At 25.0% G+C, this 13,693-nt stretch overlaps 5 protein-coding genes across 5 annotated transcripts; 2 read left to right on the forward strand and 3 right to left on the reverse strand.

The window, feature by feature from the left end:
• Positions 1–209: 209 nt before the first annotated feature.
• On the reverse strand, positions 210–2,094 carry eIF1 (eukaryotic translation initiation factor eIF1). The gene is made up of 3 exons (XM_017900279.1): positions 1,922–2,094; positions 1,546–1,703; positions 210–889 (listed from the first exon to the last, which is right to left on the reverse strand). Exons 1-3 carry the CDS (start codon positions 1,947–1,949, stop codon positions 743–745), a joined length of 333 nt encoding a protein of 110 aa, XP_017755768.1. The 5' UTR covers positions 1,950–2,094; the 3' UTR covers positions 210–742.
• Positions 2,095–2,692: 598 nt separating this feature from the next.
• Positions 2,693–5,254, forward strand: ArfGAP1 (ADP-ribosylation factor GTPase-activating protein 1). Its single transcript, XM_017900246.1, has 8 exons — positions 2,693–2,967; positions 3,029–3,310; positions 3,565–3,776; positions 3,932–4,046; positions 4,126–4,215; positions 4,411–4,470; positions 4,651–4,826; positions 4,954–5,254. The coding sequence occupies exons 1-8, from the start codon at positions 2,908–2,910 to the stop codon at positions 5,159–5,161; spliced, it is 1,203 nt and encodes a 400-aa protein (XP_017755735.1). The 5' UTR covers positions 2,693–2,907; the 3' UTR covers positions 5,162–5,254.
• A 747-nt stretch (positions 5,255–6,001) lies between these two features.
• Positions 6,002–6,802, reverse strand: LOC108547625 (uncharacterized). Its single transcript, XM_017900218.1, has 3 exons — positions 6,528–6,802; positions 6,362–6,425; positions 6,002–6,218 (listed from the first exon to the last, which is right to left on the reverse strand). Exons 1-3 carry the CDS (start codon positions 6,697–6,699, stop codon positions 6,002–6,004), a joined length of 453 nt encoding a protein of 150 aa, XP_017755707.1. The 5' UTR covers positions 6,700–6,802.
• Positions 6,803–7,925: 1,123 nt separating this feature from the next.
• On the reverse strand, positions 7,926–10,895 carry LOC108547644 (uncharacterized). The gene is made up of 6 exons (XM_017900242.1): positions 10,761–10,895; positions 10,411–10,629; positions 10,029–10,237; positions 9,600–9,934; positions 8,215–9,510; positions 7,926–8,136 (listed from the first exon to the last, which is right to left on the reverse strand). The coding sequence occupies exons 1-6, from the start codon at positions 10,893–10,895 to the stop codon at positions 7,937–7,939; spliced, it is 2,394 nt and encodes a 797-aa protein (XP_017755731.1). The 3' UTR covers positions 7,926–7,936.
• Positions 10,896–11,743: 848 nt separating this feature from the next.
• Positions 11,744–13,260, forward strand: Vha14-1 (V-type proton ATPase subunit Vha14-1). Its single transcript, XM_017900219.1, has 5 exons — positions 11,744–12,099; positions 12,165–12,246; positions 12,427–12,509; positions 12,731–12,853; positions 13,231–13,260. Exons 1-5 carry the CDS (start codon positions 12,046–12,048, stop codon positions 13,258–13,260), a joined length of 372 nt encoding a protein of 123 aa, XP_017755708.1. The 5' UTR covers positions 11,744–12,045.
• Positions 13,261–13,693: the final 433 nt, after the last annotated feature.

Consider the following 13,693-nt stretch of genomic DNA (forward strand, 5'->3'; position numbering starts at 1 on the left):
AAAAATACAAATTAGTGGTGAATTACCATTTATTTAGAACAGCCACATTTTTATCGAAAACAATTGATTTCATGTTGTCAATACTGTTACAAAAGAAGAACAAAATTGGCAATTCTCCCTCAAAATAAATCCATTACAATAAAAGATGATCCTTTCAATAAATAATACAATCAATATGGAATTAAAGGCACAAAACTTGCAGGTGACAATATAAAAACCAGGCCTGTTACCTTACTATATAAACAAAACAAAGCATTCAGCATTACACACAATAAACCAATCTGGAGCCTAAATTCTTTTTTTTTTTTTGATATTTCTCTCTCACTCTCTCTCTCTCTCTCTCTTTACTCTCCTTTTTTCTCTGAACACGTCTATAGCGCCGAGATACATACTACCTAATCCCGAAAAGAAGAGCCATCCGTTACTATTTGTATCTATTCCTTGTATAAGTATTTTCTCAAATCACTAATTAATTATCGCTACTATTTTAAAACGTGATGAGTTTAGTGGATTACCTAACATAAGGCTGTAAAATATTGCTTCCTACAATCTTACAAATGTCTGATTAGAATATTGTGCCTATATCGTTACTGTTATATATTTTTTATTGAAATATATATGTGTATATAATAGGATATCTCACGATGTATCAACAAGTATTAGTAACTGATACAGATAATTTAAGATGATAAGGTGTTGATGAAGGTGGAGTGTTCTTAGATAGTGGCATGGGTGTTTATAGCTAAAAACCATGGACTTTGAGTTGGTCAGGTTTGGCCAGACCTGACTTTGTTAGCCACTGGCATATATTCTCTCTTTGGTCCCCCTGCAGCTGCAACACCTCTCCGTACTCCGGGTGTTCGATTACTGTCCCATTGCAGGCGAACTCCTAAAAAGAATTTTATTTTGTTCTATCTTTTCTTTTCAACTTTTTTCTAAATACTTACATATAAACAATATAATAAGAAATATCTAAATATAAAAAATATAACCATTAAACACTGGAATTAAATATTCTTATTTAATTGTTACTCTTCAGATAGATAAATTCACATTTTATGTTATGAAAATATATTTTAGACTACAAACTTTAATCTATTTGTTTAATACAGTCTGTTGTACATACATATAAGTACAGATTTGGAACAAAATGTAATTAAATACTATCTAAAGATTTTCGCAAATAAAAGCCTTTAATTTTATAAAAACAAAGAAATGTAAACTTACTTTCAAAGAATAAATACTTTTTAATTTTACGAATTTAAATTTAATTGTATCAATAAAAAATAAAAAATTATGTTTATAACGTGTATTATATGTTAATTATGTCACTATTTTATTTTATATTAAATATTTAGAAAAAGATACAATGAAATAAGTAATTTTTAGAAAAATTTACATATATTATAAATATATTCTGAAAGATGTATAATTATACTTTTGTTCTGAACAGTTGTTTGCATCAGTTCTATTTTTAGCATAGTATCTGACACTGATGTCAAGTTTCAATTGTTGAAAATCGTAAACTAAATATAATATTATTACCTTTTTACATGCTCTCACTATTTTCTTCAAGTCATATTCAGATGAAAGTCCTTGTACTGTTGTTAAGGTCTTACGACCATTCCGTTGCTGGATCCTTATATGCACGAGACCGTCTTGGACATCATCATCTGAACCCTTGATTGCATCTGCAAAGGGGTCTGAAAAACCAAATAATTCATACTATATTAAAAGTTACTCAATTTTACATTTAAGTATAAACCTCTTTTTAAAAGAAATAATCTTTGAAAGGGGAATGAGGAAACAATGTTAAACGTTAATTGCGTACTATGATGCAAGCAAAGACGCCATCGCCATTTTGATAGAACTATCTTCTACAATATGATCAGCGCTATAAAATAGAAAATATAATATTTACCGAATGTGTTGAGATTCTGGATGGACATACGACAAACAAAATATATCCTTGGGAGATATAGAACTGCAAAGTGCAAATGCAGCTGAGAAAAATCACGGATGACGTAGGATAACAGAAGCACCACGCAAGAATACTGCTAAACCCAAAAAACCTTGTGCAGAAGCTGAAGTCAACCGGAAGTAAAAGTTGCATTTGTCATGAACAGTGGGTGGGGTTGCGCATGCGCTTTTTCGACAAGTAAGCGTCGTTTACATGAAGTAAATGCTACATTATTTGATTGGTAAAGATGAACAATTGAATATTTACTACACAATTTCATGGATATAGGTTTAATTATTTTTTTCTAGCAATAATTTGAATTGTTATAATTTAGAAATAACTTTGTTTATGTATTTTTGTAATAATATGAAAAATAATTATTTATTTGTTATTCTTTAATGTTTATAATTTATTGTTCATTATATGTATTTTAGTAAATATGACCGAACATGAATAATATATATTAAGAATAATTTTTTAGTAAATATAATCAATGTATGCAAAAATGTATATATAAATATAAGTCTTCTGATTTTCTTATTTAATAAAAACATATTTTACATTTATTTATGAAAAGAAAGAATATGGTTAGTCTCTAGCGCTTTATAGTGGTATATTTTGGAAACATACTTAACATATACTATTTGCTGGTTCTCATATCGTACAGAACGAAATACCCAATGAAATGATCAGTTCCTTAAAATTTATGATATTATGTTTGATTTGGTTGGATATAAATGACATATTTATTATTTTATTCATATGATAAAATTTAAAATATATATCAAGTAAATGGTATATGAATTGTTTTTGTCATTGGCTTATTATCTATAAAAAATTAGGATAAATTGCCATCAAGAGACTGACGACAAGTATAGTATGGTGAACCTTTAGTTTAAAAATTAGATATTAGACTTGATTTGATTTAAGTTTTAGCGACACAAAATATGGCAAGTCCACGAACTCGAAGAATTTTAAGTGAACTTAAACCAAAAGATGAAAACAATGTAATGCATTCATGTTATTCTCTTTATATTATTCCATATGTTAATTGATGTTATTTTATAGAGGTGTTTTGAATGTGGAATTCACAATCCTCAATGGGTTTCTGTCACATATGGTATATGGATTTGTCTTGAATGTTCAGGCAAACATAGAGGACTTGGTGTTCATTTATCATTTGTTCGATCCATTTCCATGGATAAATGGAAAGACTTAGAGTTAGAAAAAATGAGGATTGGTGGAAATAAAAATGCTCGTGAATTCTTCGAATCACAGCCTGACTGGAATGATAGTATGTCAATAACACAAAAGTATAATACTAAAGCAGCAGCATTGTATAGAGATAAGGTAAATATGTTAAGTAATTTATTTTTTCATCACTATTTCATTTTTTTGATTATGATATATTAAATTTTTTTTAGTTGTATTGCAGTTAAAACATATGTCAATAAGTAATGAGTATAATTACAAATTTAAAGATATTATATATAATTTTACATCTATGGAATAATTTTCATTGCTTTATAATTAATAACTTTTCCAAAAAACAAAAAAGCTTTAAGGTTGCAAAATATAAAATTTTATTTTATATAAATAATTAGATTGCATCATTAGCCCATGGAGAAAATTGGAGTCCAACTACATCTATAGCTAAGGATTTTCGACCTTCAATTTATTCAGAAAATCAACAAGATTATACTTCATATCAAAGTGATATATCAAATTCTTATCAAAATGTTAACTCAAATAGTTGTAAATCTCAAACAGAAGCTTTTTTTGCAAGAAAACAAAGTGAAAATGCTAATCGTCCAGAGTAAGCTTTTATTTCTGTATTAATGTCATATAAATGTCAATCTAATGAAATTCATAAATAATAAGAAATGCAGTCTTAATAACTTTATAGTAAAATATCTTAAGTAATATAATTAGTATATAAGCTAATATACAAATTTATATATTTTTTTAAAGTAATATTCCACCTAGTCAAGGTGGAAAATATGGAGGATTTGGTTATCAAATGGATCCACCACCCAGAAGTTCATCACAAGAATTTTTTGACAGTGCAGTATCCTCTTTAGCAAGTGTAAGTGTAATTAATTATACTTAATTATACATATACAATTACTCTACATAAAAACTATAGATAGTATTTAATTTCCTAGGGTTGGTCAATACTTTCTTCATCAGCATCAAAAATAGCAAGCAAAGCTACAGAAAATGCCATTAAGACTGGAGAATTAGCCATACAGAAGGTATACATATTTATATATGTGCAAATCATAAGTACGACAGTAAGTTTTTATTAATTATGGAATATATTGTTAAATTATTATTTATTGGTAAAGAAAATTAATAGTACTTATTTATTTAGTATTTAGTAATTGTGTTTAGTGCAATGTTATTTTTCAGTTAAGTTTTTCTTTTCCGTTTTATTATGTTTTCGTTAGGTACGCGATGGTACTTTTTGGGACGAAGTTGGAACGCAAGCTAATAATATAGCTGCTAAGGTAGATAGTTGTACACTAAAAATGCTTTTATTGAGAATGCACATTAAGTAGATTTAATATGTGGTATTGTAATAAATAATTTTTTGGTTCTGTTTGAAATTATTAAATCCTTTTAAATCAATTTGCTAAATTCACAATTTAATTAAATATTAAACTTACTAACCATTTATTTTAAAACAGGTTGGAGACTTAGGAAGAAGAAGGTGGGGTGATATTGGAGGGACAAATTCAATTGAACAGAATCAATATAATTCAAAAGAACACTATCAAAGTTCTTCCACTACTTACCAAAATACTGATGCAGCTCAATACTATTCCACTGAAAAAACATCTTTAATGAAAACATCACAATCTAAGTAAGTTGATGATAGTCTTATTAATAAAATTGAAAAAAATATTTACATTTCAAAATTAAGTATTTATATCCGATTTAACTTTATAAATTATTTAATATCTAAATATAAATTATTGAAATTGTTTTAGAATCAATGTATCAACCGCTAATTCTTCCAATTGCGAATGGGATTGGGGTAATGATGCAAAACAAAGTAATCAATTCATAGATTCGAAATCAATTTCAAAAAAATCAAAAGATAAAGAAGAAACGTTAATCAGTTTTAGTACTGATAATCATGTATCTAAGTGGGATTCAAAACTGGAAGATGATGCATGGGAAATATTAAAAAATTAATTATTATTTATTAATTAGGGAATTTTTATTAAAGTTCAAAACCTTTCAATATTTTGTTTATCTTAGAAATTTTAAACTCATATGAAGTATTGTAACGGCAATTATTAAAATGCAATTATTTTTATTTTGTATTTTATCGTTTTAATGTAAAAAATGCATATAGATATACATTATAAAAAAATAATCATTTATGATTAATATATGCGTGAATGTGTATATGTTGTACGTTTTAAAAAGCGTAAATAAACGTCACACATTACAAGCTAATGTATTCTAAACTTTACTTCACAATAACAATATTAGTATTACAATAATATTAGTATTATTTGCATGTTGCCTACATCATTTTAATTAATTCACATTTATTATTCATTTGTATTATTCTACAAGTAATATAGTGTGTTATTTAGTGTATTATATTATTTATACTAAAGTAAATTACAGATTCAATAGATTAAGTAAAGTAAAATATATTACACAGAATTTTTTTACAAACAATATTAAACAATTATTTTGTGCTATAATATACATTATGTCAATGATTTTTGTATGTCCTTTTGAATTATTACTATTATAATAATTTATAGTACAAAATAACATTTCAATAAATATATTAATATTAATTTTTTAGATTAAACTTAAATTTTTTTCTATTACCTTGTATGATTTACATGAAATAATTCTTAATATATTATATTTCATATATTTTTTGGTATAAACAAATAAAATCTTTCCTATCACAATAAAAGAATGTATTAAAACCTTAAATACCTTTTTATTGATAATGTTTATTGAACATTATGGTTATACATAAATGTATAAAACATTATAACCATGTTATTATGAAGAATATCCTTTCTTTCCAGGATATACTCTTTTTATGTTTCTTTTATTGTAAACTTTACCAATATATTCCCAAATATCTGTCTTACATTGTGGCCATACTTTTTGTTCAACTTTTGATAATAAAAAGCATAATAAATCTCTATCTTTTGGTGATAAATCAAAATATGATGGTTGTTCAAAGCATGAACGATAAAGGTATTTGTATATTGCTCTACAATAGTAATGTACAATTTATTAATAAACATACTTAAACTAGTAGAATTATATATAGATTGTTATATATTAGTTAATATTCTATATTGTAAATTAATAAAACAATACATATATATATATATATATATATATATATATATAAATAATAATGCTTCTGGTATGAAGCTATCCCCTGGTTTATACAGTCCACAATTCAACCATTCGTCTAATAATTCATTTTCGTATAAATCTTTTGCCGTTTCAGAATATTCAGAAATTTTCGATTTAATATCTTCCAAAGATATACTCGGTAACATTGTTGATATACCTTCAATATTTTCGGATCCGTATTTTTGTAGAGCTTTTAACAACATTCTTTTATCCTTATTACTCCACTTTCTATTTAATTTCGATTCATTACTGTTGCTTTTTGTTTCACTGATATTACTTTTTGGCTTTTCAATCTCTTTCACAGTTTTTATTTTCTTGACAACATCCATTTTGCTATTTGATAAGAAAACAAAATTCTTTTAGCTCTTTCTATTTTTTCTTTTTTTTTTTTTTTTTGATATTATAGATTAAAAGATACTGCTTGAAAACATATTGTCCTGATGCAAGTAAACAGTTGATACAACAAAGGAAGCAGTGTCCGACGTAAGTACGTATGTAAGTAGTACAAGTTGGTCAGTGCCAATTTCAATTCAAAAGACAAAAGGAATATTCATAATAAAAAAAGAAAAGTTAGTATATATTTGCATATCTTAACAAATGTACACAATATATATCGCAAATAAATTAAGTTAAAAATATGAAATTGAGGTTACTACACAGTTATATTGCGTTTTGTTATAACATTAGAAATATATATTTTGATAATTAAAATAATTATAAGTATATAGAGAATAATCAAAATAAATAATCAAAACTAGAATATTCTGCTCATGATTAGAATAAAAAAGGAGGATATAAATATACTTTCGAAAACGGTTCTCTTCCGAAATTGAAATTAATACAAACTGTATAAATATAAATTTATTACTTATAGTAAACTTTTCAGAATTTAAAATATGTTAAGTTTAATTTATATGCATTTTAGAAGTTAATTTATAGTTACTTATTCCAAATTAGAAGTTATTTACTCACAAAAGATAATTTTATATTATTTTCAAAATATAAACAATTTGACAATTGTAATAATTTGTATATATAAAAGAGCATATTTTAATCAATAAATATATACGTATCTTTAATATTATCATTTTATTTACAGTAATTAATTATGTTAGTATATGAGAGAGTACTGATTCTCATTTAAAAGTAAGAATAAAGACAGACTGACTTACTTAACTTTATATTAAGTATTTTATTAATATAACATTTTAAGTTTTCATATTTTGTTTCAATTCAATTAATTTTTTGCACTTGATTTTTGAAAAGTTACATGGTCAAAAAATGGGAAATATCAATCAATAGTTTTTAGTCAATAATTAAGTTCCAAATGTGACAATGTAAAATTAAATTATACATAATATACATAATACATGTAAATGATATATACATTTAATTAGGTATCTAACATAATTTAAAGATATTTCTTCAACAAACATATAAATATTTCCAACTTTTATTGGAAGTATGAACAGTATATTATACATATTTCACATTAGAAGAAATAGCAACAATATTTGTCACATATCATCAAGTTCTAGAAGTTTCATGTGTTGATATCTGAAGGGATCAAAGTTTTCGTGAGCGTCCCCGTTTTCTGAGCGTCGTAATTTTACTTGTCACTGACCTGGTTGTATGTAACTTCTTTTGAATATTTGGTATAGACTTTGTATTTTTTTGTAAATTTCCATGTTTCTTTAAGTGTCGTACAAAGAGTAATCTAGACCTAATTAATTTTTTACATATTTGACATCTACGTATTTGCTGTTCTGTAAAAAATATTCTTTCAACTTCATAAATGTTAATAATAAATTATATCAATTAAACAACTATTAAGAATAACTTACCAGATTTTTTTGTTCCATGCTGTAAACAATGTGCTCTTAATAAGGCAGCACTGGGAAACCATCTACCACAATCAGAACAACTTAATTTTTTTACTTCCCAAGTGCAATTTGTTCGTTGACTACTTTTTCTTTTAATCCTTTTAATTATAGTCATCTGCTTTTTTGGTTCAATATGCTCCTTCTTTTCTTTAACTTCTATAGATGGTCGTTCAACTGATAATTTACTAAATCTACGTTTTTTCCTTTGAGAATGTTCTGAACGTACATGGCGTGCTAATGCTACCACTACATCAAATTTTTGTTGACATATTTTACAAGCGTATTGTTTTTTAACAGTATCATCAGTTGTTCCATTTGCATGTTTTAAGTTTTGTTCATTAAATCGTATTATATTAGACGGCGATTTTGAACAAACTCGCAAATGTGTTTCTAGAGCTCTTTGTTGTCGAAAATTTCTAGAACAGTGTTGACACTGTAATAAAATTGCTTTTGAATTCGACTGTTGTGATTCGTCATCAGAATCTCCAACCATTATAATTTCATTTTCTTTATCGCTAGAATATTTATCTTTACTATCATCTATAGTTATTTCAACAACATCCCGTTTCGAATGCAGAATACTTTCTTCTTCGTCAATATCAATTTCGATAATTTCAACTTCTTTCCGTTTCATTCTTTTCATTCTTTTCGAGTCATTATTTCTTTGACGGTATCCGGAATGACCTATGACTCTTCTATTTCGTCTTACTCTTTTCCTAACGTTATTGTCTTCTTCAGTTAAAAGAGATGCTGGCTGTATAATAATTTCTGAATCTTCACGATTTACAGAAATTAATTGTTGTTTTCGAGAACGTTTAGTTTTGTACTGTATTTGTGATGATTCAGGTGATGTGTATTCAATGGAACCATTTGATACATCTAAATTTGTACTACTTGATATTAAATCCGCTGATGAGTCTGTTAATGTTTCTAATAATTCTTGTTGGCTATCTAACAAATTTAATTTTCTCTTTGTTAAAGTATTAGACATTCTATTAGATATATTAGAGGTTTGGTATATCGAAGTTTCATACTCTGTTCCTTTAATATGTCCAAAACTGTTTTGATCTCTTATAATCTTTTTATTTATTTGCTTCTTTGCTGCGTTCAATTTTAAATTTTGGAGAGTTTCGTGAATTTCATCAAATGTTAGTTCAGAATCAGATTGATCACCTTCAAATAAAATATATTGTACTGTTGACTGTTCTATTAATTCACCATCGCTTTTATTATCTTCCTGACATTCTCTAGAATTACCTATTAAATATAAATATATTTGTAATATTTGACAGTTCACTATCTTAGCATATGATGTTATATAATACTTAAAATTTTTAAATACATACGCATATTTACAGAACAATCATCCATCATTAAATATGTTACATCTGATTGCTTTTCATTTGTTGCATATATAATGTTAGGAACTCGTTTTGTATTTAAATTTACATCAGTATCTTTTACTAAAGTTGAATTTTCTTCCAATATATTTCCTTTACCCTGTATCCTTTCATTTTCATTTGAAATTATCTTATTTTCATTATCCATTGATATATCATTTGTTGATTCATTTTTAGGGAAAAATATTGGTGACTGAGTAGTCAATAATTGTTGTTTTATTTGTGTTGGTTTCTTAACTGTTCTAACAGCTCCTTCACCTATTAATCTTTCAACATCTGCTCTGTAAATGTGATCATTTCATTATTTACATATTTATTGAATTATATCTATAATTAACTGAATTTAATACATAATACATGAATAACTATGCATACTTCATCAAAAATTGAAAATTTGTTGGAGGTTCACCAGATTCATCATAAACTGCAACAGCAAATATTTCTTCTGAATCTTCAACTGCATATAATGCTAACTGTTGACCAGCAGCAGTTACAAATGTAGCTATTGTTTCTTCATCTCCATCTTGATCATCATTTGTTACTTTATTGTACATTTCAGTTTCACTTTCTTCTGATTCAGATAACTATTACATTACAACACATAAAATATGTAATATTCATTTTTGTAATTTTTCTTATATCTGACACAGCATAAATTGTAACATACTAATGTAAAGAAAGAATTAACCAATACTTTTATCATTTTGATTTGTTGTAATGTTTTTCTATAAAATTTTAAATATTCAATAATATTTACCAATAAATCTTCTTTATTGATATCATTTGAAAGCCATTTTTGCCTAATTGTATTTTGTGTACATATGGGTAGAGAATCTTCTGCATATGCAACAGACATTGTTGTATTCATACTTTCCTCAAAATATTCAGAAGTATCTTTTTGTTTACAAATAACTTCCTCTGAAATTTGCTGATTTATAACCATATTTTCATCTACAATTATTTCCTCACCGACTACCTATATAAAATGTCATTAATTAATATTAAAATAGAGAATATATTAAAAATATATAAAACATATAATATAGATAAAAAATATAACAAAAATTTCTAAATATATATTTACTAAAATATTAATTATTTCATTACCAATGTTTCTTCTGTGTGCTCACATTTGGGTAAAACCATAAATTCTGTTGAAGTTTCATCTATTGTACATGTTTTTTGTATAATCTTTCCAGAAACCATTTTCTTGTAAATATCAACATCATTCACAAATGACATTTTTTGTATTGTTCTTTATACCACTGATAATTATATTCTTTTATTAATAAGTGTGTATGTTAATAAAATGTGATTTCTGAAATGTGAAATTAAATAAATATATTACAAAATTTGTTTATAATAGTTAATTAATGATCAAATATTATTAAGGTCATTTCATGTATAAGAAAACACATCTAAAATATCAATATAGATATTTACTTAGGGTTATGCTTGGTGTGATAGTCATAACTTACAAGTTAGATTTATTAACAGCAAATAATAATTGACCACACACTTCTACTTATATTTAACACAAATCGGTATATATTATGAATGTTCATATTTATAGTTGTGATCAATAATGAAAATATACATCTTTTTAATGACTTTTAAATTCCATAACATGATAACCTAAATAATTAGTATTGATAATCATAGAACTTATATTGAATTTTAAGAGATATTTTTAATAATCACTTGTCTCTGTATTTTTACATATTAACATTATGAAAAATAATGCATAAAACTGTAAAATTTAACACAAGTTTTTGTCTTCCAATTTACATATATAATTAATATTAAATACACATAGCACTTATGCTCTAACACATAAAGAAATATAACCCTAGACATTACGTGTTACACACGTTTACTCACATAGAGAACTGTCTTAAAGTTGTCATACATTGTTTTTATTAATAAGTTTTAACTCATTGTAATAAATGTATATATTTTTATTCTTGCAACTAGTGCAAAAAATAACTAAAAATAACTATTTTAGTAAAAATTTAATTTGATAAATAAAAAATTCGATATGTCTAAAACGAAGTCTTATTCAGTCTGTACGTTTTGAAATTATCTTCTAGTGTGTACTATCTACAATCGCATATTACATCGTTGCATCTTTTTCCGATCGATAACGTTAGAAAGGGATAAAAGGTTGGTAGATATCTACCATACTGTATGTCAGCCTATTTCAGTATTCGCTGTTTCTAAAGTCAATCAGTTTCCTCATTACTGTACTGTTTCGATTGGACAAGTTTGGCACGTGATATTCAAGTAACTTAAGTACATAGGTGTGACTTGTCAGCTGATACATCGTCGGGATATATTAAATTAATAATTGTTCACGTAAATTTATTCTGTTGTTCCTTATTTCTCTATAATTATGGCTCTTCATTCTGCGGGAAAGGGTAAACTTCTTGCTGTGATCGGAGATGAGGTGATTTGAATGTATATCAACGTTTATTTTATATTTATAGTATATTTATACAAATTTTATTTTAGGATACTTGTGTGGGATTTCTTTTAGGTGGAATTGGCGAGATTAATAAACATCGTCAACCCAATTTTATGGTTGTAGATAAAAGTATGTATTGTATTTAATAAAATACAAATATTTTACAGATAAAACATTATTAGATATATTTTTTTGGTTTAATGTTTTTGCATTGAAACGTGTATTGAATGAATTCATTCTAATAATTACAAAATTTTCATATTTATGTGTATATAGTTTTAAAGATATATATATGATTTTGCTTTATAGATACAGCTGTAAGTGATATAGAAGAAACATTTAAACGTTTCATTAAACGAGATGATATTGATATTATACTTATTAACCAAAATGTAAGTAATGTTCTTAAAATAATAATAAAAAAACTTTAAAGAATAATTGTATTTTTATAATAAAAATGAAAGTAATATGTCTTTATCTTTGGGGTATAAAATATAAAAACTAATATAAAAAGTTATAATTTAATGATTATGTTCTATTAAAGTCTTATTTTTCAGTAAATTACCATTAAGTAATATGATTATTTTAATATATTTTCATTTATGTATTTGAGGTTGCTGAAATGATACGTCATGTAATTGATAGTCACACACAGCCTATACCATCAGTATTAGAAATTCCAAGTAAAGATCATCCATATGATGCTAGTAAGGACTCTATCTTAAGGCGTGCTAAGGTAAGGTTGCATTATTTGTTATTATAATAATTATACATATTTATAAGTAAGCATTTATATTCATTCATTCTTTATTAATTTTTCATACATTATATATAATGAATAATTTGTATAATGTATTATGAAAAAATATATTTTAATTATTATACATATTTAAAGAAAATATGGTTCTTTTAAATTTTATAAGACTGTATTTAATTATCTAAATGATATTTTATTATAAAAATTTCTATTAATAATAATTGATTGAAAATGAAATAATAAATGTTAAAAACTATGTTTGTATAAATTATTTATCATATATATTTTAAAATTAAAGTGTTTTATAACTAAGTATTATTGATCCATTAATTAGATATTTTAATTTTACTTTACAGGGAATGTTTAATCCAGAAGATATACATTAATCTGTGTACAAAAAAGCAAAAATTGATGATTTCTTTGATATTTGTTAATATCTGTATACCTGTGTGTAATGTTATATCATAGATTATATAGAAAAAATAGAAATATGTGTAACATTCCATTATTTTACATTTCAGAAATTTACCATTTTTGGGGGATTTTCTTATAAAATATGTGTAAATTTTTTCTAGACAGATATATGATATTATTTAAATCAATAATTTAACGAGATGTTGCACATGTGAAATTTAATTATGTAAATATATGTATTAAATCAAAATATATCTTATTTATATCTTATTACAAAATTTTAAAAATAATATTCAGTTTCCTTCAAATGTATAATGAAAAAATAATTCTGTATTTTTATAGATAAATGGTAAAAATAGAAAATTGAGAAATATTAAAAAAATATAAATATTTTTATTATTACAT

The sequence above is a fragment of the Eufriesea mexicana genome, unplaced genomic scaffold, assembly GCF_001483705.2.
Source record: "Eufriesea mexicana isolate 0111107269 unplaced genomic scaffold, ASM148370v2 scaffold1146, whole genome shotgun sequence".
Classification (NCBI taxonomy): Eukaryota; Metazoa; Arthropoda; class Insecta; order Hymenoptera; family Apidae; genus Eufriesea; species Eufriesea mexicana.